General features: G+C 40.6%; 3 protein-coding genes across 3 annotated transcripts in view; all 3 read left to right on the top strand.

Annotated features, from left to right (window-relative positions):
* The window catches only part of LOC138202714 (transcription factor E2F7-like), a 29,406-nt gene extending 13,280 nt beyond the window's left edge, over positions 1-16,126 (top strand). The window contains 6 exon segments of the mRNA XM_069156973.1: positions 8,747-8,775; positions 13,651-13,806; positions 13,913-14,056; positions 14,217-14,393; positions 14,474-14,558; positions 16,075-16,126. Coding sequence (XP_069013074.1) covers positions 8,747-8,775; positions 13,651-13,806; positions 13,913-14,056; positions 14,217-14,393; positions 14,474-14,558; positions 16,075-16,126 — 643 coding nt within the window.
* LOC138202479 (interferon-induced protein 44-like) lies at positions 48-7,640 on the top strand. Its single transcript, XM_069156497.1, has 9 exons — positions 48-123; positions 267-319; positions 811-876; positions 997-1,030; positions 1,203-1,398; positions 1,656-1,808; positions 6,276-6,447; positions 6,558-6,658; positions 6,878-7,640. Exons 3-9 carry the CDS (start codon positions 816-818, stop codon positions 7,052-7,054), a joined length of 894 nt encoding a protein of 297 aa, XP_069012598.1. The 5' UTR covers positions 48-123; positions 267-319; positions 811-815; the 3' UTR covers positions 7,055-7,640.
* A 115-nt stretch (positions 16,127-16,241) lies between the features above and the next one.
* On the top strand, positions 16,242-19,781 carry LOC138202713 (interferon-induced protein 44-like). Its single transcript, XM_069156972.1, has 6 exons — positions 16,242-16,303; positions 16,474-16,669; positions 16,930-17,082; positions 18,703-18,874; positions 18,974-19,074; positions 19,294-19,781. The coding sequence occupies exons 1-6, from the start codon at positions 16,242-16,244 to the stop codon at positions 19,468-19,470; spliced, it is 861 nt and encodes a 286-aa protein (XP_069013073.1). The 3' UTR covers positions 19,471-19,781.
* Positions 19,782-22,749: the final 2,968 nt, after the last annotated feature.

Here is a 22,749-nt window from a genome sequence, read left to right as displayed (position 1 = left end):
TGACCAAAAGGAATCAGAAACCAAAGTGAAAATGTTTATATAAGTGTGATGGCACACAGTGTACATCAGTGGAAACAGCAGCAAACAGACCAACAGCTTTCCAGCATGACGGGACACTCTTAGGTACGCTAACCTGGAGTTTGCACTTTACTACTTCAGGAATACCAACTCATGATGGTTTCATGCTCCTGTCATACCAATCATATTTGTCAAAGTGTTCATAACGAACTTGATGGAATCTAAAAAGCATAATTTTTCAATTTCAGAACCATTACCTGAAGTAAAACCATCTCTTCTTTCTGCACGCACAACCGCTGAGGTAAGAATTTTCCTCATGAATTATAATAAATGTGGTTTATGAATAATTTACCATCAGGAAGTAAACTGTTATGCATTTTCAGGATTCAAGACATTTTTCAGTACTTCCGGTTCTACCTAGATTTTCAATCATTATTTCAATTCTTCCTTATTTCGTTCTTTTTTCTCAAATTAATATTTAATAGTTCTCAAAATGATATATAAATATATATATATATATATATAAAACTTACGTTAGATGGAGAAACTAAACAAAATGAAAGTAATTTCTTCAGACGACAGTCACCTTGGTTTAGAGTGATACAGTCTGTTTACGTCATGCTTTTAATGGAAAGTTGGAAATGATGTTAATTAAAATTTTCAAATAAGTGTTATGTTACATTTAAATATTAAGTATTAAATATTCTGGTGATATTTGTTTCGGCTCAATATGATTCATACTGTGTAAAAAGGTGTTTGCTGTTTACATGTTGCTTAAAAATTTCATTTCAGCTGTGATGGCATACATTTGGAGATTTCTGAAAGGTTCCGAACCCAAAGATGATCCTCCTCCTCCTAGTAAGATACATAAAATATTACTGAAAATTGTTTAAACCTGGAGGTATAATAACAGATAACACTTTGTTTACTTTAAATGTGACTTTAACATGATGCCAACATGTGCATTTGGCTTTCCAGCTTCAGAGGAACCATGGAGGAAAGTACCATGGGGGTGAGTTTTAAGGGTGTGGTGCCAAACTGTCATTTTGAGACTACTTTTTGTTGTGTTTTTGTGTGTGTTTGTCTGTTGCGTAAGCTTAAGTATATATAATATGTACAGAATTTGCATCATATATTTATAGGCTGTAAGTTCACATTAAAGCCATTTTTTTCTTTATGAACAGTGACAGAGAGAAAGACCTTCAGCTTGTGAGAGATTATCAGCCTCATAAAGAGGTCAAACATCTGAGAATTCTGCTTCATGGACCACCAGGTGCTGGCAAGTCCAGCTTCTTCAACTCTGTTGACAGTACTTTACGGGGGACAATTGCAACTCGAGCTTTGGCAGAAGCTAACTCTACTAACAGCTTCACCAAAAAAGTATGAATCATTTTAACTGCATTTATAAATTTAGAACAATGCAACATTTTTAACGTGATCACACTGTTAAAATCTTTCATGAAAATACAAAACATTATATAACTTTTTCCAGGTGTTTTCAAAACCTTTTTTTAGTAGTTGTACATTGTAATTACAATAGTAGTGATAAAACGTGAGTAAACTAATGAGTTTCAGGATGTTAGTAGTATGTGTAATATGTGGCCCTTTGTAACAGGCACTACTTTTTAAATTTACAGTACAGAAGTTATCAAATCCAGAGAGGAGGACCAGAAAACTTTTACCCTTTTGTCTTCACTGACACCATGGGTCTTGAGAAGGACACAAATAGAGGAGTTTGTGTGGAGGACATCAAACTGGCCATGAAGGGACATGTGAAAGAAGGCTACAAGGTAGGATCACTGCATTCGTTAACACCCGACATTATTAAGAATATACAGTGTGCAGTGTCGGGCTGTACCTGACAAACAATTATCCTCTTCAATTAATAATGATTAGTTCAAGCCCAACTTGATGTTACTTAAATTAATTGTATTAATTGAACTTGAACATACTAAATAGTATGGTAGCATGGATATTGGAACACAGGAATAGATTCTGCTCCCTCTGTCTCCCCACAAATCAACTCGTCACTGTGTCGAGTTGCGAGTGACGCAAGAAAGCCGATCTGAGCCAGAAATCTGATTGGAAATGCATTTCAAACCATCTCCAAATGTGGTTTGGATCCAGATTGCAAAAATTGCATTTCATGTGTTTTTTTGCTGTTCAGCTTTCAAAAATCATTCTGGATAAATTCAGGATATATATAAAAAATTTAAAAAAAAAAAAAAACGTGGGCTGCAAGTCTGAACATAGCCTAAACAACAAATCAAAACTTAGTTGACTCAGACTTATGTCCTTGTTCAGCTGTTGACTTCAACCCCATTTCCCCAAAATTTGGGACGCTTCGTAAAATGTAAATAAAAACAGATGGCAATGATTTGTAAATCACAAACCAATATTTAATTGAAAATATACCAAAGACATGTCACATTTTTAAATTTTTTTTAAATTTTTTATTTAACCTTTATTTAACCAGGAGAGTCCCATTGAGATTAAAAATCTCTTTTTCCCATTTCCGTTCTGGCATTTGGGACAGCGGGCATAAAGAAGTCCCGAGAACACAAGGAGTATTGTCTGGCACTTTCCTGCATGATGAAGACACACAGGTAGTTTGGGAGCAGACCAAAGATTGCCTTATAAATGAAGGTGTACCAGTGACAGAGCCTATGGGTGGCCAAAGCAGGCCATCCTACCCGAGAGTATAACTCACAGTGGTGAGTCAGAGCTTTACAATTGGTAATGAACCGCAGTGAAGCATGGTAAGCTGTGTCCACCATACGAAGACAGTTAGCAGAGGCATGCATATATAGAAGATCACCATAGTCCAACACAGGCAAAAAAAAGTAGCAGCAACTAGTCACTTTTTTACATTAATTGACAAACACAGCTTATTTCGAAAATAAAAACCCAGTTTTAACCTCAACTTTTTCACAAGATATTGCACATGTGGCTGAAAAGTGAGGGAGTCATCAATCAAAATACCCAGATATTTATAAGAGTCAACAACCTCTATTTCACTTCCTTCAAGAGTGACCACCGAAGGGATATTCCGTGGCCTACTCCGAGAGTTTGAAAACAACTTAAGTTTTGTCTTATCTGCAGTTAGAACAAGATTCAGTTGAAAAAGGCTATTTTGAACAACATTAAAAGCATTTTGCAAGAGATCAATTGCCTGCACAAGAGGGCTTTATGAACTTCCTGCACAGAAAATGGGATAAAATGAAAAGGCTGACCAGTATAAACTGGAACACCAGTACAGGGTTTCACAGATCTTAGACAACAGGAGTCAAACAGAGAGCCAGAAGATATGAAGTGTTTGTTAAAACAATTCAACATCTCCGTTTTGTCATGAACAGCAACAAAACCCTTCATAATAAAAGCAGGTAAAGCTTGTGAGTTCTTGCTCACAGAGCAGGATTTTATATTTTCCAAAAACTTCTCGGATCATTTACATTTTCAGCAGTAACAGAAAAATAATATTCAGATTTTGCTTTCTTAATAAAAGAGGAACATTTGTTTCTTAGTTGCCTAAACACAAGCCAGTCAGTGGCAGAACCTGCTGTTCTTGCCTTAGCTCAAGCCAGGTTTCACTCATGAATACTGTCTGCTAGATCAGAGGAGAACCAGAGGTTATCACATCCCTGTACTCTGTATCTCCTGAAAAGGGCATGTGTATTTATGATTAAATACACATGCAAATCCTCCAATTAAAATTAAACAAATCATGATAAAACCCTTGTTCATTAACATGTTTAAGATTCCTCTTGTAAATGATACATGGTTTTAATTTAAGGACCTTAGTGTTCCTGTTAGCAGCAACAACACAATGATCACTTATGTCATTGCAGAAAACAGCAACAGCTGAGAATTAATGAGGAACATTAGTTCAAATCAAGTCAATTAATGTGGACTTCTCAGAGCACTTAAGATTTGGACCAGTGGCTGAATTAATTAACTGGGTAAGATTGACAGAATCACAAAAAGATTTCAAATCATTAGACACAGGCTTAAGCCGGTTCCAGTTAAGATCTCCAGCTAAAACAATTTCACCATAATGTAGTCTGGATAAAAGGTGTATCAGTGACTGTAATGCCTCGTTTGAAGCAGATGGAGGCCTATAACACCCAACAACGGTCATACAAAGGCTCTTAGAAATTTCAACATCCACTGCCAGAAATTCCAATTGCTTGCAAATCGATTCAGACAGAAGCACCTTCACAAGAAATTTTGATTTCACATAACAGGCAACTCCGCCACCTTTCTTTGCCCTGTCAGCACGATAAACATTGTAACCATCCATGTTCATGTCATCATCAATAACTGATTTTGTCAGCCAAGTTTCAGATATGACAATGATGTCGGCATCTATTGATTTGACCCATATTCTAATCATATCCATTTTTGGTAACAAGCTGCGCATATTAAAATGAATAATATGTAGACCAGGCAAAGATATCAAATCAGCTGGTGTCTGAATACACTGCAGCTCAGGGCCACCAGGGTTAGGCTGCACATTACCAGATATAAGCAAGAATAAAACAATCAACCATCTCTGTTTAGAAACATTACATGGCAGTTCCTTTGACATTTCATATCTGAAGTCCGAACTAGTCCTCTCACAGCACGCAAAGTAGTTATTTAAAGCCAGAAGGCTTTGGAGGCGGGGTAGGTCTCTGAGCATACTCCTTGAAAAGTTCATGTCCTGTGCCGACTGCTTCGAGGTTTGCACGGATTGTACTGCAGCCATGAAGCAAGTGCCTCCATCAGCAATGTCCGACGGGCAATACGCATTGTTAGATGTACTCACCCCGGTACGATCGCTTGCTCCCAAGTCCCACACAAACAACGCACATTGTCTGTGTCCAGAGAGGACGTGTGCGTGTGTGCGTGTGTGTGTGTGTGTGTGTGTGTGTGTGTGTGTGTGTGTGTGTGTGTGTGTGCGTGCGTGTGCGCAGGAGTTGGAGCGGTGAGAGGTGAGGAGGAGATGTGGTGGCGTGGCCAGGTGGAGACGCCAGGCAGGTGACGGTGCAGTAAGCCCTCCAGACCGGTAAAGAGAGAGATTTTCCGAGGATTGGAGCAGTGTATCCCGATTAGATGGGCCAGGAAACAGATGACCCCATAGTCCTCAAGAAATAAAGTGTACAAAGGCACTATGTGTATACTTTGCTTTAGTTCAGTATGAAAAGTTACAAATAAAAAGACTCATTAGTAAAAACAGACAACACTGGGCAGTGACATGGACTGACATGCTGCCATCTTGGATGGAATGTTGAAATGGAGAAATTTTATTGTTTTGCGAAAAATATGTTCTTTTTGAATTTGATGGCACCATGTACGTACATTGGTCAAATCTCTGCATCCACAAATGCAGATTAAAACTCTACCATGCAAAGCAGAAACCAGATATAAACGTGATCGAGAAGTGCCGCTACTTTCTCTGGGCTTCAGCTCATTTAAGATGGACTAAGTGGAAAACTGTCCTGCGGTCTGACAAATTAATATTTGTGATTCTTTTAGAAAATTATGGACGTTGCATCCCCCAGGTTAAAGAGGAGAGGGACCATCCAGCTGGTTATCAGTGCTCAGTTCAAAAGCCAGCATCTGTGACGGTACAGGGATGCATTAGTGGACATGGCCTGGTTAGCTTGCATATCAGGGAAAGAACCATTAATGCTGAACAACATTTACAGGTTTTAGAGCAGCATAAGCTGCCGTTCAGACAACGTCTCTTTTAGGGAGGAACTTGTTTATGACAGCAAAGCAAAGCAAAAACCACATTCTGCACGTATTACAACAGCATGGCTCTCTAGTTGGCACATCATGTAATGAAAAATATGACAAAGGAGACACCGAACTGTTGAGCAGAGGAAATCCTACATCAGGCAATAATGGGACAACAGTTCACTTTCTAAACTCCAGAAACTGGTCTCCTCAGTTCCCAAATGTTTTCTGTGTTGTAAATTTATCTATTTTTCATAAAACAATAACATTTCTCAGTTTTAATATTTGATATGTTTTCTTCAGTCTATATGCATTTAAATATGTGTTTACATGAATTGTGAATCATTGCATTCTGTTTTTATTTACATTTTAAACAGCGTTCCAACTTATTTGAAACAGGGTTGTGTTTGGGGGCCATCATGATGCTAAGTGCACTATGTGATCAATTTCCATAAAATATTTTTACTGACAGAAAAACATTTGAGAAACGGTTCACATACGTGAGCCATCATTTAACCAATTTGACTTTTTTCCAGTTCAATGCCAGCTCTCCCTTGTCTGAGAGTGATTCCCACAATAAGAAATCCCCCACTCTGGATGACAAAGTTCACATTCTGGTTTGTGTTGTTCCTGCCACCACAGTCAACATATTGGCTGATGAGTCTGTGAAGAAGATAAGGGATGTCAGAGCAGCAGCCAGTGACATGGGTGAAAGCAAATACAGATGTTTTAAGAGCAATCGTGGTGTCACCATTTCAAATTTTAAATCCCAGAAAAGTATTAATATTATCTGACTAGTTTCTGTTCTGTTTTGGCAGGGATTCCCCAAGTTGCTGTTCTTACTAAAATTGATGAGGCCTGTCCAGAGGTCAAAAAAGATATAATAAATGTGTACAAGAGCAAGTACCTGAAGGAACAGGTATGTTTTTAAGTCATTTTATGAGCTTATGGAGAATTTGCTCATCAAAGTAGCATCAGTTCGACTGTAATTCAGCTTTACATCTAAATTTAATAGACAAAAACCTCATTTGGTATCTGTAAAAGTGTGTTCATATAATTAATTTAGATTTGTACAATACTATTTTAGAACTAGAATCCAATTTTAGTTTTTCTTTAATGTTATATTGTTTAAACTTAGATGGAAGCTGTGAGTGTTCTGCTGGGTATTCCGCTGAACTGCATCTTTCTGGTGAAGAACTACCACTCAGAAATCGAAACAGATGACAAAACTGATTCACTGATACTGAGCGCACTGAAAAAGATGATTGACTATGGAGAAGACTTCCTGAATGACATCCAACCTACAAACACCTGAGGCACCTGGGAAATGTTGCCCAACTGTGGCAAATAATATATACGCTTAAGTAATTATAGTAAATTCCATGCAATAACCAAAGTATTTTATTCATCAAGATCTTTAATAGACAGATTTTTTTTTTCTTGTTGTCTGTATTCAACAAATCTTAGAAATATATCTATATATAATACAAACAACAAACAACTGGGTTATACTTCTGTGCTTTTGGTTATTAATCAATATTTGTAAGACATTACATGTATTTTATATTTTGTTTACTGTAACGATGAAAATGGTGCATGTTATAGAAATTAGACATAACACGTAGGCTAACTGTAAATCACTTAAATCACCTGTGTATAACTCAAAAAGAACATTGCAACCTTTGATGTAACGACTGCATGTTCAAGAAGATTAAGGGTCACTGTGGGATCTCAAATGTATGATTCAAAGACAAAAACAGAAGAGTTAAAAAGAGACAAACAGCCTTCTTCATAAACTTGTATTCATTGCAGCTGTGGTATAACAGACTCGTGCTGAGTCGGGGAATCATTAAGGATTTAGTTCCTTTGGTACCAGATCTATAATAAATATATCAATATAAGAGGTTGTCCAGAGAGTGTTTCTTTATTCATCATCAGCTGTAACTTGTTCACGTCGTGCCTCACAGACTTTTCTTTGTCTTTCGTGTATCCTATTTTTATGCCTTTTACTTTCTATTTACTGAACTCTGAAGTTCTTAATTAAACAGACAGCATGAAATAAATAATCATATGAATAAATAATGAATAAGCCAAATAGATTACCACAAATGTGTGAAATAAACACGTACAGCTCATGAAATATTTCATACTGTAAATTTTCACAATAAGTGTTCAGACCCCTTTAATACCAGCAGTTTGTAATTTATAAGGTCTGGATTTATTTCACAATGCAGTTATTCCCAACAATGTTTATATTTTTTGTTATTTTTCATCAGAATGATTGATCGCTCCTTCACCATAACTGTGGTCAAAAAGAGCCTGCAAAGCTCCCTGGCTTTTGTTTTGTTCCTGCTAATCACTTAGATACAGTATATACCAGGGGTCTCCAACCTTTGGCTCTGAGAGCTCCTTCGATCTACCGGGTAGATCGTGACCTACTGTTGGAGACTTCTGGTACATATAGAAAGTGTTTTCAGAAATTCCTAGTTCTTTGATATGTTGTCACTCACGATGCACCGCCCCATTTATTGATCCCACTCCCTATGCCAGTTACAAGATAGTCGGTTGACTTTAAAAACAAAACTATGTCGGAAACTGGAAAGATTTTGGATAATAAAAATGTTTAATTGGGGTGAAAGATTTTAAGCATTAGAATTACAATTCTATATTAAATAACATGACACATGATATTTTAATTTCATGGGTTCATTTACAGTTTTACCATTTTTGCTGGTGTTATAGTGGTTTATGCTATAAAGATATTTTTACAGGAAAAGGTCGCACACATTTTGGTGCCTATTTTATACTTTGCTAAACATGTTTGTTTCTGTTCTCCTCAATCTGATTAGTTCACACGAGGGCTGGATCATCAAAATTTGTTTTATGTTTTTGAGGAGCCACGAATGTCACTTAAGTTACTTTCTAGATCGTAAAAAAGATATATTTTTTTCGCTCAAAGATTTCACACTTTTCTCATCTTTAATAACATAAATGATCTTTTATTTAGGTGGCAACATTTCAGAGGAGCCTACAGTAGTAATCCTCAATCAAGTCCCATCTTGTTTGGTTGCAGCTCCTCATCTCCCTCCTTTATTTTGCTTCTATTTCCTATTTTCTCCTTTATTTTTGGAGGAGCAGCAAATTGGTCGGGTTACTATAACATCTAATTGCTTTTCTGTCCTTTTTTCCTTATCATGTTTGCGATCTACAAATGAAAGTTTATTTTACCTCTGCACTCATTGGATAAGTGGATCTGGATAAGGACTCGTTCAGAAGCCCAAAATACAGAAGGGTGCAATTAGTGTTGCACTTACGCACCTCCTCTCCCGGCTATAATTGATATACTTCGTCGAGAGGCTGCTGGGCTTTTAGCCAATATGGCTGACATGAAATGACATTTGATGGGTCAGGTCAACTTTGTTTTCCATGAGTGACAACGAAGTGGTCCCCTGCTCCTATGTCGCTCCAATAAATATTTGATATGATATTAAAAAACAACTTGAGATTATTTCTATCTACATATTCCTTTTGTTGAAGCATATTTTGGTCCTATAAAATATATGGTACATTCACATAATATTTACAGCCCTTTTTGCAGGGACCATCATGCAGAATTCTATAAGGCAGCTTTACTATTACAACACCATCTGTCCCATGTCGGTTACTTCTATTACCATACGGATGACAGATGCTTCTACATCCTGGTCCTCAGCAGACCTGCAGACACTTGATCTGTTTTTACAAAACCCCTCATAAAGGTTGAACACCATCTGGGTGGTGATAAACAGAGGGCACAATAAGTTGGGAGAATGTTAATGATGACAGAGGAGCTCTCAACCTGCTGCACCTCAAAGAGATCCCTAAAAGTTACAAGTCGTCCTTTTCACTGCATTTTTATATTTGCTCCATGACTTTTTGGTTTGATCTCTTTGCGCTCAAAAAATAGGTCAATGACAGCAGTTTATTCGGAATTCAATTGTATTAAAATGCCACGTGAGCACAGTAGACGAGAAGCAACCAGATGTAAATGGTTGACAACATCTGACACTAAGAAAAATACAAATACTGTACGATACCCGTCACACCCTCCACTACCCCCTGCCAAGAACAAACTTCCTGTATTTTGAAAAACCTAAATGTTGGCATGTATGCCCACAGGAAGTGTGGTGAATTGGTATAATCCAAACTGAGTGGAGAAGGCCGTTTTTTCCTTGGACTCTGGCGAGCGAGGAATCTGCCAGTAGCCCTTGGTTAAATCCAGTGTCGTGAAGAAACGCGCAGTGCCCAGTCGGTCCAGGAGTTCGTCGACCCGGGGCATCGGGTACGCATCAAATCGTGACACATCATTCACCCTGCGATAGTCCACACAGAATCGAATAGATCCATCCTTCTTGACAACAAGAACAATGGGGCTGCACCAGGCACTGTTGGACTCTTCTATTACTCCCATCTCCAGCATAGCCGCCAATTCTCTCTGAACAATTTTTCTCTTGTGTTCAGGTAGCCTGTAGGGTCGCGACTGCACCGTCACGCCTGAGACGTCTCAATGTTGTGCACTATGAGGTTCGTGCGTCCTGGCAGGAGGGAGAACACATCAGCAAACTGCTTCTGCAACTTGGCAAGGTCTGTTCTCTGAGTCCCAGAGAGATGGGCGTTGAAAGGGAGCGAGGCAGGATTGGTGGACTTTGGAACCTCTGGCCCCAGCTCCTCTCTCAGATACCGCAGACACCAGAGAAACAGACTCCGCCTCTCTCCATGCTTTTAAGAGGTTGAGGTGGTAGAGCTGTGTATCTCTGCCCCTGTCAGACCGCACCACCTCATAGTCAACGTCCCCTACTCGCCATGTGACCACAAAGGGCCCTTGCCACTTGGCGAGGAGTTTCGAGCTGGAAGAAGGAAGCAATACAAGTACCTTTTCTCCCAGTGTGAATTGCCTCAGCTTGGCCCCTCTGTTGTACAGCCGTTGTTGACGCTCCTGGGCCTGGAGCAAATTCTCACGTGACATCCGACCCAGTATATGGAGTTTTGCTCTCAGGTCCAGGACGTATTGAATTTCACTTTTGCTGGAGCTCAGACCCTCCTCCCAGTTTTCCTTAAGCAGGTCGAGCACCCCTCGTGGTTTCCTGCCAAACAGCAGTTCAAAGGGAGAAAATCCCGTCGAGGCCTGGGGGACCTCCCGCACTGCAAACAACAGAGGATCAAGCCATTTATCCCAATTATGTTCATCGTCGTGTATAAATTTACGAATCATGGATTTTAAAGTCTTATTCAGACGCTCCACAAGCCCGTCAGTCTGTGGGTGATAAACACTGGTCCGAATAGACTTAACCCCCAGTAATCCATGAAGTTCTCTCAGTGTTCGTGACATGAACTGGGTGCCCTGGTCAGTCAGAATCTCTTTCGGGATTCCCACTCGGGAGATGACCTGAAACAGAGCCTGCGCAACACTCTTTGCCGAAATGCTGCGCAATGGCACTGCCTCGGGATATCGTGTTGCGTAATCCACCAGAATTAACACAAAGTGATATCCGTGTGCACTCCGGTGAAATGGCCCGATGAGGTCCATGCCAATACGATCAAATGGGACCTCCATCAAGGGTAGAGGACGTAAAGGCGCCCTCGGAATGGCCGGCTGGTTCACCAGCTGACACGCCGGGCAAGATGCACACCAACGGCACACATCCCCCCTGATGCCCGGCCATTAAAACCGGGCCATTATACGGTCCAGAGTTTTCTCATATCCCATGTGGCTAGCCATCGGGTTAGAGTGAGCCGCCTGGAAAATCATTTCCCGACGGCTTTTCGGCACCAACAACTGGGTGTTTTCTTGACCTGTTTGAGTGTCACGACTCACTCTATACAGTCTGTCCCTAATCAATGAGAAGTGCGGGTATGACGGTGCTGCGTCAGGGCGCACCAGCTGACCATCAATTCTTATCACTTGGTCAAAGGCAAAGCGTAGAGTATCGTCCCGAGACTGCTCAAGTGGAAAATCCTCCATGGAGTGTAATTCGGGAACCAGTGGAGTTTCCACAGGAGTCTCCGCTGGTTCCCCCTCCCTCTCTGCAGCGTCGGACAACCTCGCGTCACCGCTGAGCACAGCACACATCCCGCATGTCCCTGCCAGTCATGAACGCACCCCCGTACACTGCCCCATTAATTTATGAAACCCGGGCCAATCTGTCCCCAAGATTAGGGGGTGCGTAAGGCGGGAGCTAACCGCAGCCTTCACTTTATGTTTTTTTTCCCCCATATCTAATTTCTACAGCCACCACCAGATAATCGTGAACATCCCCATGCACACACTTAATTATTACCCACGATGCCTCCATCAATGCCCTGGGCCGAACCAGGCTCTGGTGGATCAGCGACTGCATACAGCCCGAATCCACTGTCGCCTGATGTGTACCCCCTGGATCCTTACCGGAACGCGATACATTGCTCCTGGACCGGGGGAGGGTGTTGGAGGGCCGGCAACCCGAACCGTCTGTCCCGCCTCCATTAATGGACACTCCCTCCGGCAGTGTCCGGGCTGCCCACACCTTCAACACTCTTGCCCTGGTGGTTGAGGAATCCCCTGCAGGTTGGGAAGGGTGCCGGGGCCGGCCGGACACGTGGGATCGGTGAACCTGGGGGTTGTTAGTGCCTGCGGAGCTGGCAGGGCCCAAGCCAGGCCCGGTTGTTGGATCCTCCTCTGCTGCGCAGGAATCGGTCGGGCTGCAGCTTGCGGCCGACCGCCATCCCCCTGCCCACTGGGATGAAAGTGGCAGCAGACCCATGCCGCTGTCCTGGCCGGCAATCCCTCCGTGAACTGCTCCCCCACGATCTTGTCCACCATTGCCGGCGCTCCTCCGGCGCTCTCCGGCTGCAGCCATCTGGTCGCCGAGTCCCTCAGTCACTGAGCGAAGGCGAATGGCCGGTCCCCGGGCCCCAGCCTAGCCTCCCAGAAGCTCCTCCTGTGGTCCTCCGGGGACAGGCCCAACCGGTCCATAATGACTCTTTTCACGTCTGTGTACCGTCGTCTGGACCCGGGAGGCAGCCCCAGAGCCGCTGTCTGCGTCTCCCCTGTCAGGAGAGGCAGGAGTCGCACCACCCACTCCACCGCCGGCCAGGCACACGCCTCCGCCATCAACTCGAACATGTCCATAAAGTCCTGTATGTCATCCGCCGGCGTCATCTTGTGCATGGCCACCCCTGTGAAGGACGCCAGTCCTGGCGCCGGTGGGGCTGCCGCTGGCCGGGCCACTTGCTGTTCCCAGGTGCGGGTCTGTCGCTCGGCTTGGGCCTGCAACGCGCCCAGGAGCTGGCGGTTCACCTCCGCCTGATCGCGCTGCATCGCTGCGATCCCGCCCAGCATCTGCCCTAACACGACGATCGGCTGCGTCGGCATTCTGCTCTGCTGTTCACCTGTGTCCATGCCCCCACGCTGGGTGCCACTGTAGCAAGATTGGCGCTACCGGGGTCTCTCCTGGACACAGATGACATGCTCAGTCGTACGTTCAGGTGTAAAATGCTTTTATTTGCCCGGCCCATACACCAACATCCTCATGCAACCGCTTCCTCCTCAGCCTCCTTCTCCCTGCTCCCTTTATAGGGGAGAGCTCATCAGTCCACATCCAGCTCAGCTGTGCTCATCAGTTTGTATTCGGCTCAGCTGTGCTCATTATCCCTTCCCAGCACCGTTCCCTGAGCCACTCCTCTCACTCTCCACCCCCTGCAGCTGAGCTAACCACACCCCGCCACCACATTTATGTTTCAGGTTTCATTCCACATCTCTGAAATGTTTGAAATTTAAGATCAAGGTAAAACTACTATGAAACTTTTAAGTCTGGGTTTGAATCCTAACTACAAAGAGAGCTCATTTACACCACATCTATGTACAATAAACATTACTTCTGTGTGTTTTTGCAGCTGGTAACAACAGGAAAGACAAATCTCTGCGCATCATGAGCCAGAAGTTCGTCATGCTGTTCCTGGTGTCCAAAACTCAGACTGTGACTCTGGACGCAGCGGCGAAGATCCTCATCGAGGAGAGTCAGGACTCATCGAGTCACAGCAAGTACAAAAGTAAGACGCGCAGCAGAACTAAGACACCACGCGGTGCAGCTGCCGGTTCGGTTTAAAGACGGTACGTCTCTTTCCTGTGTTTAACGTTCCCTCCCTGCGTCTGCAGCGAAGGTGCGGCGTCTCTATGACATCGCCAACGTGCTGACCAGCTTGGACCTCATAAAGAAGGTCCACGTGAGAGAGGAGAGAGGCAGGAAGCCGGCCTTCAAGTGGCTCGGCCCCGTCGACTTCGGCAACTCTGGAAATGCAGGTGAGAATTAAAGACGCGCTTCGTCGGCGATACTACAGTTACTCCGCAGCCGAGTTCTCTGAGACTTCCGGTGCATCGTCCTTCTTTAGGGTGTAAAAGAGTCCATTCAACGTCAGAGTTCTTGTTTTCCGTCCGTCTGTCCGTCTATCATCGACTACAGGAAGCACTTTGAATGTAGCGGCCGTCGGTCGGCCCGACGCCGCGCAGGCAGCGACGAGCCAGGACCTCCGAAAGGCCAAGATGGCGCGTCACGCCTCGTTCAACATCACACCCACGTCTGCTGCCGTCCAGCGGCAGGTCAGCTCCGCCCCCAGCAGCCCACGACGGGAACTGACGGGTGAGAGACGCTCAATTTTCAAATTCACACGTCACTTCCAGAAGAAGTTCAATGTTTCCTGATTTTGCGTCTCACTGCAGGTCTGACAAACTATCCTGTGGATTACTCCAGAAAGACAACAACCAACAGCGCAGTGTGTCGCCTGCAGTTTGGAAATAGTGCTGAGTGAGTTAATTCTCTTTCTTTCTTTCTTTCTTTCTTTCTTTCTTTCTTTCTTTCTTCCTCTCTCTCTCTCTCTCTCTCTCTCTCTCTCTCTCTCTCTCTCTCTCTCTCTCTTTCTTTCTCTCTCTCTCTCTCTCTCTCTCTCTCTCTCTCTCTTATCAGCTTCACCTTCACTTGTTTCAGATTTATCTCGTCTTCAGCTACAGATTTCCAGCACACCGTTGCTCTTTTTGTTGACCTTTGCCACCACAAACTATCAGTATTATTGATAAAGAGAATCCACGAGCTGCCTGTAACACGGTTAAAGGTTCCTGCAGCTGTTTGAAAAGGAAGTCAAGATTATTCTTCATCTCATACTGAACTATTTTACAGCAAAGGTTGTAAAAACCTGTGCAGCATGTAGGTTCAGTTACCGGTTTGTCGGCTCTGAATCGTGACAGAATCGTACTTCGAGATAGTCGTGCTTTCCCTTTACAATCATGCAAGCTGAACCTTTAGAAACAGGTACTCAGTGTTACAGCTCAGCAAACGTCGTATGTCGCAGATATATTATTCACATAACCCAACAATTAAGACATGAAGACATTTTCAGCGTGAATCTTTTTTTATGAATAAATATATATGAAGTGTACAAAGTAAAAAGCTGTGATTAAAAGTGTGATGCACTCAACCACACCCTGAGTTACCATGTACCTGAGCTACTGCCAGCAGAGAAGGAAATTATTGGAAATCACGTGACCAAAAGTAATCATAAACCAAAGTGAAAATGTTTATATAAGTGTGATGGCACACAGTGTACATCAGTGGAAACGGCAGCAAACAGACCAACAGCTTTCCAGCATTACGGGACACTCTTAGGTACGCTAACCTGGAGTTTGCACTTTACCACTTCAGGAATACCAACACATGATGGTTACATGCTCCTGTCATACCAATCATATTTGTCAAAGTGTTCATAACAAACTTGGTGGAATCTAAAAAGCATAATTTTTCAATTTCCGAACAATTACCTGAAGTAAAACCATCTCTTCTTTCTACACGCACAACCGCTGAGGTAAGAATTTTCCTCATGAATTATAATAAATGTGGTTTATGAATAATTTACCATCAGGAAGTGAAATGTTATGAATTTTCAGGATTCAAGACATTTTTCATACAGTACTTCCTGTTCTGCCTAGATTTTCAATTATTATTTAAAATGTTTCCTTATTTTGTTCTTTTTTCTCAAAATAATGTTCAATTGTTCTCAAAATTATATCTATTGGATGGAGACAGTAAACAAAATGAAAGTAAATTCTTCAGACTACAGTCACCTTGGTTTAAAGTGATACAGTCTGTTTACATCATGCTTTTAATGGAACATCTGGAATGATGTTAATTTAAACTTTCAAATAAGTGTTATGTTGCATTTAAATATTAAGTATTAAAGATTCTGGTGATATTTGTTTCGGCTCAATATGATTCATACTGTGTAAAAAGGTGTTTGCTGTTTACATGTTGCTTAAAAATTTCATTTCAGCTGTGATGGGATCCGTTGGGAGTACTCTGAAAGGTTCCGAATCCAAAGGTGACCCTCTTCCTCCTCCTCCTCCTAGTAAGATACGTAAAATATTACTGAAAATTGATTAAACCTGGAGGTAAAATAACAGATAACACATTGTTTACTTTAAATGTGACTTTAACATGATGCCAACATTTGCATTTGGCTTTCCAGCTTCAGAGGAACCATGGAGGAAAGTACCATGGGGGTGAGTTTTAAGGATGTGGTGCCAAACTGTCATTTTGAGACTACTTTTTGTTGTGTTTTTTGTGTGTTTGTCTGTTGCGTAAGCTTAAGTATATATAATATGTACAGAATTTGCATCATATATTTATAGGCTGTAAGTTCACACTAAAACCAATTTTTCTTTATGAACAGTGACAGAGAGAAAGACCTTCAGTTTGTGAGAGATTATCAGCCTCATAAAGAGGTCAAACATCTGAGAATTCTGCTTCATGGACCACCAGGTGCTGGCAAGTCCAGCTTCATCAACTCTGTTGACGGTACTTTACGGGGGACAATTGCAACTCGAGCTTTGGCAGAAACTAACGCTGCTGACAGCTTCACCAAAAAAGTATGAATAATTTTAACTGTATTTGTGAATTTAGAACAATGCAACATTTTTTTTAATGTGATGACACGTGATGACGTTTCATGAAAATACAAAACTTTTCATAACTTTTTCCAGGTGTTTTCAAAACCTTTTTTTAGGTAGTTGTACATTGTAATTACAATAGTAGTGATAAAACGTGAGTAAACTAGTGAGTTTCAGGATGTTAGTAGTATGTGTAATATGTGGCCCTTTGTAACAGGCACTACTTTTTAAATTTACAGTACAGAAGTTACCAAATCCAGAGAGGAGGACCAGAAAACTTTTACCCTTTTGTCTTCACTGACACCATGGGTCTTGAGAAGGACACAGATAGAGGAGTTTGTGTGGAGGACATCAAACTGGCCATGAAGGGACACGTGAAAGAAGGCTACAAGGTAGGATCACTGCATTCGTTAACACCTGACATTATTAAGAATATACAGTGTGCAGTGTAGGGCTGTACCTGACAAACAATTATCCTCTTCAATTAATAGTGATTAGTTCAAGCCCAACTTGATGTTACTTAAATAAATTATATGAATTTAACTTGAACATACTAAATAGTATGGTAGCATGGATATTGGAACACAGGAATAGATTCTGCTCCCTCTGTCTCCCCACAAATCAACTCGTCACTGTGTCGAGTTGTGAGTGACTCAAGAAAGCCGATCTGAGCCAGAAATCCGATTGGAAACACATTTCAAACCATCTCCAAATGTGGTTTGGATCCAGATTGCAAAAATCGCAGTTCATGTGTTTTTTGTTTTTTTTGCCTTTTAGACTTTCAAAAATCATTCTGGATAAAATCAGGACATAAAAGAAATCAGATGTGGGCTGCAAGTCTGAACATAGCCTAAACAACAAATCAAAACTTAGTTGACTAAGACTAATGTCCTTGTTCAGCTGTTGACTTCAACCCCATTTCCCCAAAATTTGGGACACTTTGTAAAATGTCAATAAAAACAGATGACAATGATTTGAAAATCACAAACCAATATTTAATTGAAAATAGACCAAGGATAACATATCAAATGTCGAAATGGATAAATTGTATTGTTTTATGGAAAATATATGTTCTTTTTGAATTTGATCGCACCATGTACGTACATTGGACAAATCTTTGCATCCACAAATGCAGATTAAAACTCTACATTGCAAAGCAGAAACCAGATATAAACGTGATCTAGAAGTGCCGCTACTTTCTCTTGGCTTCAGCTCATTTAAGATGGACTAAGTGGAAAACTGTCCTGCGGTCTGACAAATTAAAAGTTGTGATTATTTTCGTAAATTATGGACATTGCATCCTCCAGATTAAAGAGAAGAGGGACCATCCAGCTGGTTATCAGTGCTCAGTTCAAAAAACAGCATCTGTGACGGTACAGGGATGCATTAGTGGACACGGCATGGTTAGCTTGCATATCAGGGAAGGAACCATTAATGCTGAACAACATGTATAGGTTTTAGAGCAGCATAAGTTGCCGTTCAGACAACGTCTCTATTAGGGAGGAACTTGCTTATCACAGCAAAACAAAGCAAAAACCACATTCTGCACGTGTTACAACAGCATGGCTCTCTAGTTGGCACATCATGTAATGAAAAATATGACAAAGGAGACACCGAACTGTTGAGCAGATGAAATCCTACATCAGGCAAGAATGGGACAATAGTTCACTTTCTAGACTCCAGAAACTGGTCTCCTCAATTCCCAAATGTTTTCTGTGTTGTAAATTTATATATTTTTCATAAAACAATAACATTTCTCAGTTTTAACATTTGATATGTTTTCTTCAGTCTATATGCATTTAAATATGTGTTTACATGAATTGTGAATCATCACATTCTGTTTTTATTTACATTTTAAACAGCGTTCCAACTTTTTTGAAACAGGGTTGTATTTGGGGGCCATCCTGATGCTAAGTGATCAATTTCCATAAAATATTTTTACTGATAGAAAAACATTTCAGAAACGGTTCACATACGTGAGCCATCATTTAACCAATTTGACTTTTTTCCAGTTCAATGCCAGATCTCCCTTGTCTGAGAGCGATCCCCACTATGAGAAATCCCCCACTCTGGATGACAAAGTTCACGTTCTGGTTTGTATTGTTGCTTCCGACACCGTGAACATATTGGATGATGAGTCTTTGAGGAAGATAAGGGATGTCAGAGCAGCAGCCAGTGAGAGAGGTGAATGTTTGAAAAGTAATCATGGTGTCACAACTTCAAATTTCAAACAACAGAAAACTAAATTAACAGGCTGCCTTGGTTTCTGTTCTGTTTTGGCAGGGATTCCCCAAGTTGCTGTTCTTACTAAAATTGATGAGGCCTGTCCAAAGGTCAAAAAAGATATAAAAAATGTGTACAAGAGCAAGTACCTGAAGAAGCAGGTATGTTTTTAAGTCATATTATGAGCATAATTGAGTTTGGTCATCAAAGTAGCTTTAAATGTAATTCAGCTCTACATCTCTGTATAATAGCACAACAATCTCTTGGCATCTGTACTGGCGTTGTGATAATATAATTATGTAATTTTGAATTGTTTGTCACTTTTTTAGCACAAAAATCCAATTTCAGTTCTTCTTTAATGTGATATTGTTTAAACTTAGATGGAAGATGTGAGTGTGCTGCTGGGTATTCCGCTGAACTGCATCTTTCTGGTGAAGAACTACCACTCAGAAACGGAGACAGATGACGACACTGATTCACTGATACTGAGCGCACTGAAAAAGATGATTGACTATGGAGAAGACTTCCTGAATGACATCCAACCTACAAACACCTGAGGCACCTGAGAAATTTTGCCCAACTGCGCCCTAAAAAGACCATTGGAACCTTTGATGTGAGTCAAGGTTCAGACTGTCTATTATTGAAGATTAAAGTTCACTGTGGTGTCTTCAATTTATGATTCATACAGAAAACCAAAGAGCTAAGAAGAGACAAATATACCACCTCTTTGTTAACTTGTTCAAATTGCAGATTTGGTGTATTTGACTAATGGTGTGTCTGGGAATCATTAAACTGAGTCCAGGCTCATTCTGACGTGAGAAGTTGGTGACTTTGGTTCCTGATTTGTAATAAATACATCCATCTAAAAGATTGACCAGACAGTTGTTTCTTTATTTATCATTAGCAATATCAGTTCATGTCGTGCCTCACTGTCTTATCTGTTGTTTAAAACCATGAAAATGCTGGTAAGTATGGCATTTCTTTGTCTGTCTTGGATTTTATTTTATGCCTTTTACTTTCTATTTATTGAGCTCCAAAGTTTGTGATTAAATAAGACAGCATGAAATAAATAATCATATAAATAAACACAGACAAATATGTTACCTGCAGTTTTACATTTACAAGGTCTGCTTTAATTTCCTGATGCAGTTTTTTCCCAACGACTTTTGTATTTGATGCCACTTTTCATCAAAATGACTGTTAATCAGTGCCAGTGGGATGTTTGTACCATTTAGCTGATCTTTTCTCTAATAAATCCAACGGGTCAAAAGTAATACAAGTGTTAGCCTTTTATACAGCACTGTTCTGCGATGATTACAGATAGTTGCATCCTGTAAACTAGAATACAGATTACATGTATTCTACAGTTATACAGTTTTAAAGCACATTGTGTGTGAATACAGTTCCTCACAGACAGTAAAGAGAAACAAGAAGAAGAATACACAAGGATTCCACAGGATTTGTTTGAACAGCAGACAGCGGACACTAAACACGGACTGAGTTCTGCATACAGTCACGTCGTTCCAGAGACTCAAATACTCAACCTTTTTTTTTACCAAGCTGTAATAAAAGTACCAATTTAATTAAGTTAACTGGCTAAAACCAGGTAAGCTATCCAGTGGCAGGATTATGTTTCCTGGTTCGCCCAACAACTGCCCTCCCTCTGGTCGATTAACTTTAACGTCTAGGTTATCTCGGCCAATCGGGTGCCAGACTATCACCAGTGCAAGCAGAGCAATTGTGTTCAGTGGCTCATGAGAGATTTCAGCAAAGGCTTTTACATGTACAAACCAATACATTTGCACAATGTCTGTTTAATATTGCTTCTTATACTTCGATATTTGTGCACTGGTAGTTTTGAATCGCAGCTTAATTTGTGTTACTTTTCATTTTGCAAATTAAGAAGGCCTGCTAAAAAAGAATACAAGGGGAAGAGACAAATTTATGCACTGATGTTAGTCATATTTGTGTTACTCCGCAGCACATACGTCTACTAAGCGAGCAAGTGAGCAAGCAAAAGATTAATTCATGTTGTTTTGCACAAAACCTACCGACACAACACCACCATAAAACTCTGATTAGCCTTTTTGGACCATAACGTTAGTGAGGGGATGCAGCCAAACCTTAAGGACAGATTCTAATGTTATCCATTTTCTTTAAAGAATGAATGTTAAAAAACAAAAAACAAACTAAATCATTTAAATACATTTATGCACAGGGAGACTGGAGCTAGCAAATGTCAGCCCCATGCTTGAATTCCACCCTTTTTAGTTTCCCACCTTGGATATGTTTTATATTTGACATACATTTTAACTGCATTACTGTCATCGTACTTAAGACATTAAAGTGTCTATTTAAATATTAGCTTGTTAAGATTTGTTACTTGTTTATCTGCACACCATGGTGATCACCATAGTAAACAGCTGTGTGACACTCAGGCATGATTGAGGATTGGAAATGTTAATCAACAAAATGTGACCATTAATCTTTACCATAATACAATATTGATATTACTGATCGCTACTGCACCATAACTGGGGTCAAAAGCAGCCTGCAAAGCTCCCTGGCTTGTTTTATTCATGCCATTCACTTTCTTAGACACAGTATATACAGTATGTGTTTTAAGAATTTTAAAGTCATAGTGTTCCTATTTCCATCATTTCTTGTAGTCAACAGGATTTAAAGGTTGTTGCTCAACAAGGGTCTCAACCATCTTTGATATGCTGTCACTCACGACGTGCCGCCCCATTTATTGATCCCACTTCCTATGCCAGAAACAAAATATAGTCAGTTGACTAGAAAAAAGACGAAGATCAGTGTATTTAAAAAACATTTTAGCAATTAAAACCATTCATAAAGAATTGGGATAAAAGTTTTTTTTTCATTAGCCTAACATTTTTGTATAAATTAAAAATAATATGACGTTTCTAATGTCATGTTTTCATTTACAAATTCAAACAAACAAAGCATTTTGCATTATAAAACTGTTGTTAAAAGTCACTTAAGTACAAGTAATCATTGTCACACTGGTAAACCCAAATGTCACCAACATAATTTGCATCTATTCATATTTTTAAACTAACTGTTGCAGTGATAGATATATACTTGCCACTGCGGAAACTCTCGATAGCAATTATGCATTTTGCAATTGGTCTAATGTACATTGGTTGGTACTGTAAATCTATTTTTACAGGACAAGGTTGCACACATACATTGTTCAACTTGCACACTTGCACAAAAAAGTTGCGTGTCAGCATATTTGGTACCTACTCTGTACTTTGCTCCACATGTTTGTATCTTTTCTTCTCAGTCTGATTCATTTACTTGAGGGCTGGATTATGAAACATTATTTTATGATTTTGAGAATCAGCCCCAAAGGTTGGAACAAGACACTTTTAGACTGAAAAGTGCTCTGTGTTCTCTCTTCATGTTTTTGCAGGTATTTTTACACAATGTATAGATCAGTTTCGAAAGGAGTTTGAAAGCTACGTAAAATGTCAATAAAAACAGTTTGTCTAGATTTCAAATCATGGAAACTCATATTTAATCGACAATTAACCAAAGACAAACGTATCAAATGTTGAATCTGAAAGGTAATTTTTGTATGAGAAACATGTCTTTATTTGAAATTTGATGTCAGCAACAGGTCTCCAAAAAGTTGGGACAGGGACATGTTTACCACTGTTTTGCATCACCTCTTCTTCACAACACTGTAAACATTTGGGGACAGAGGAGACCCATTGTTGGAGTTTTGAAAGTGTTGTCCCATTCTTGCCTAATATAGGATTACAGCTGCTCGACAATTCAGGGTCTCCTTTGTCAAATTTAGTTTTCAA

This window comes from Embiotoca jacksoni, unplaced genomic scaffold (genome assembly GCF_022577435.1).
Source record: "Embiotoca jacksoni isolate LCO1_2020_lvr unplaced genomic scaffold, fEmbJac1.0.p SCAF_21, whole genome shotgun sequence".
Taxonomy (NCBI): Eukaryota; Metazoa; Chordata; class Actinopteri; family Embiotocidae; genus Embiotoca; species Embiotoca jacksoni.
This window is presented reverse-complemented; position numbering and strand designations above follow the sequence as displayed.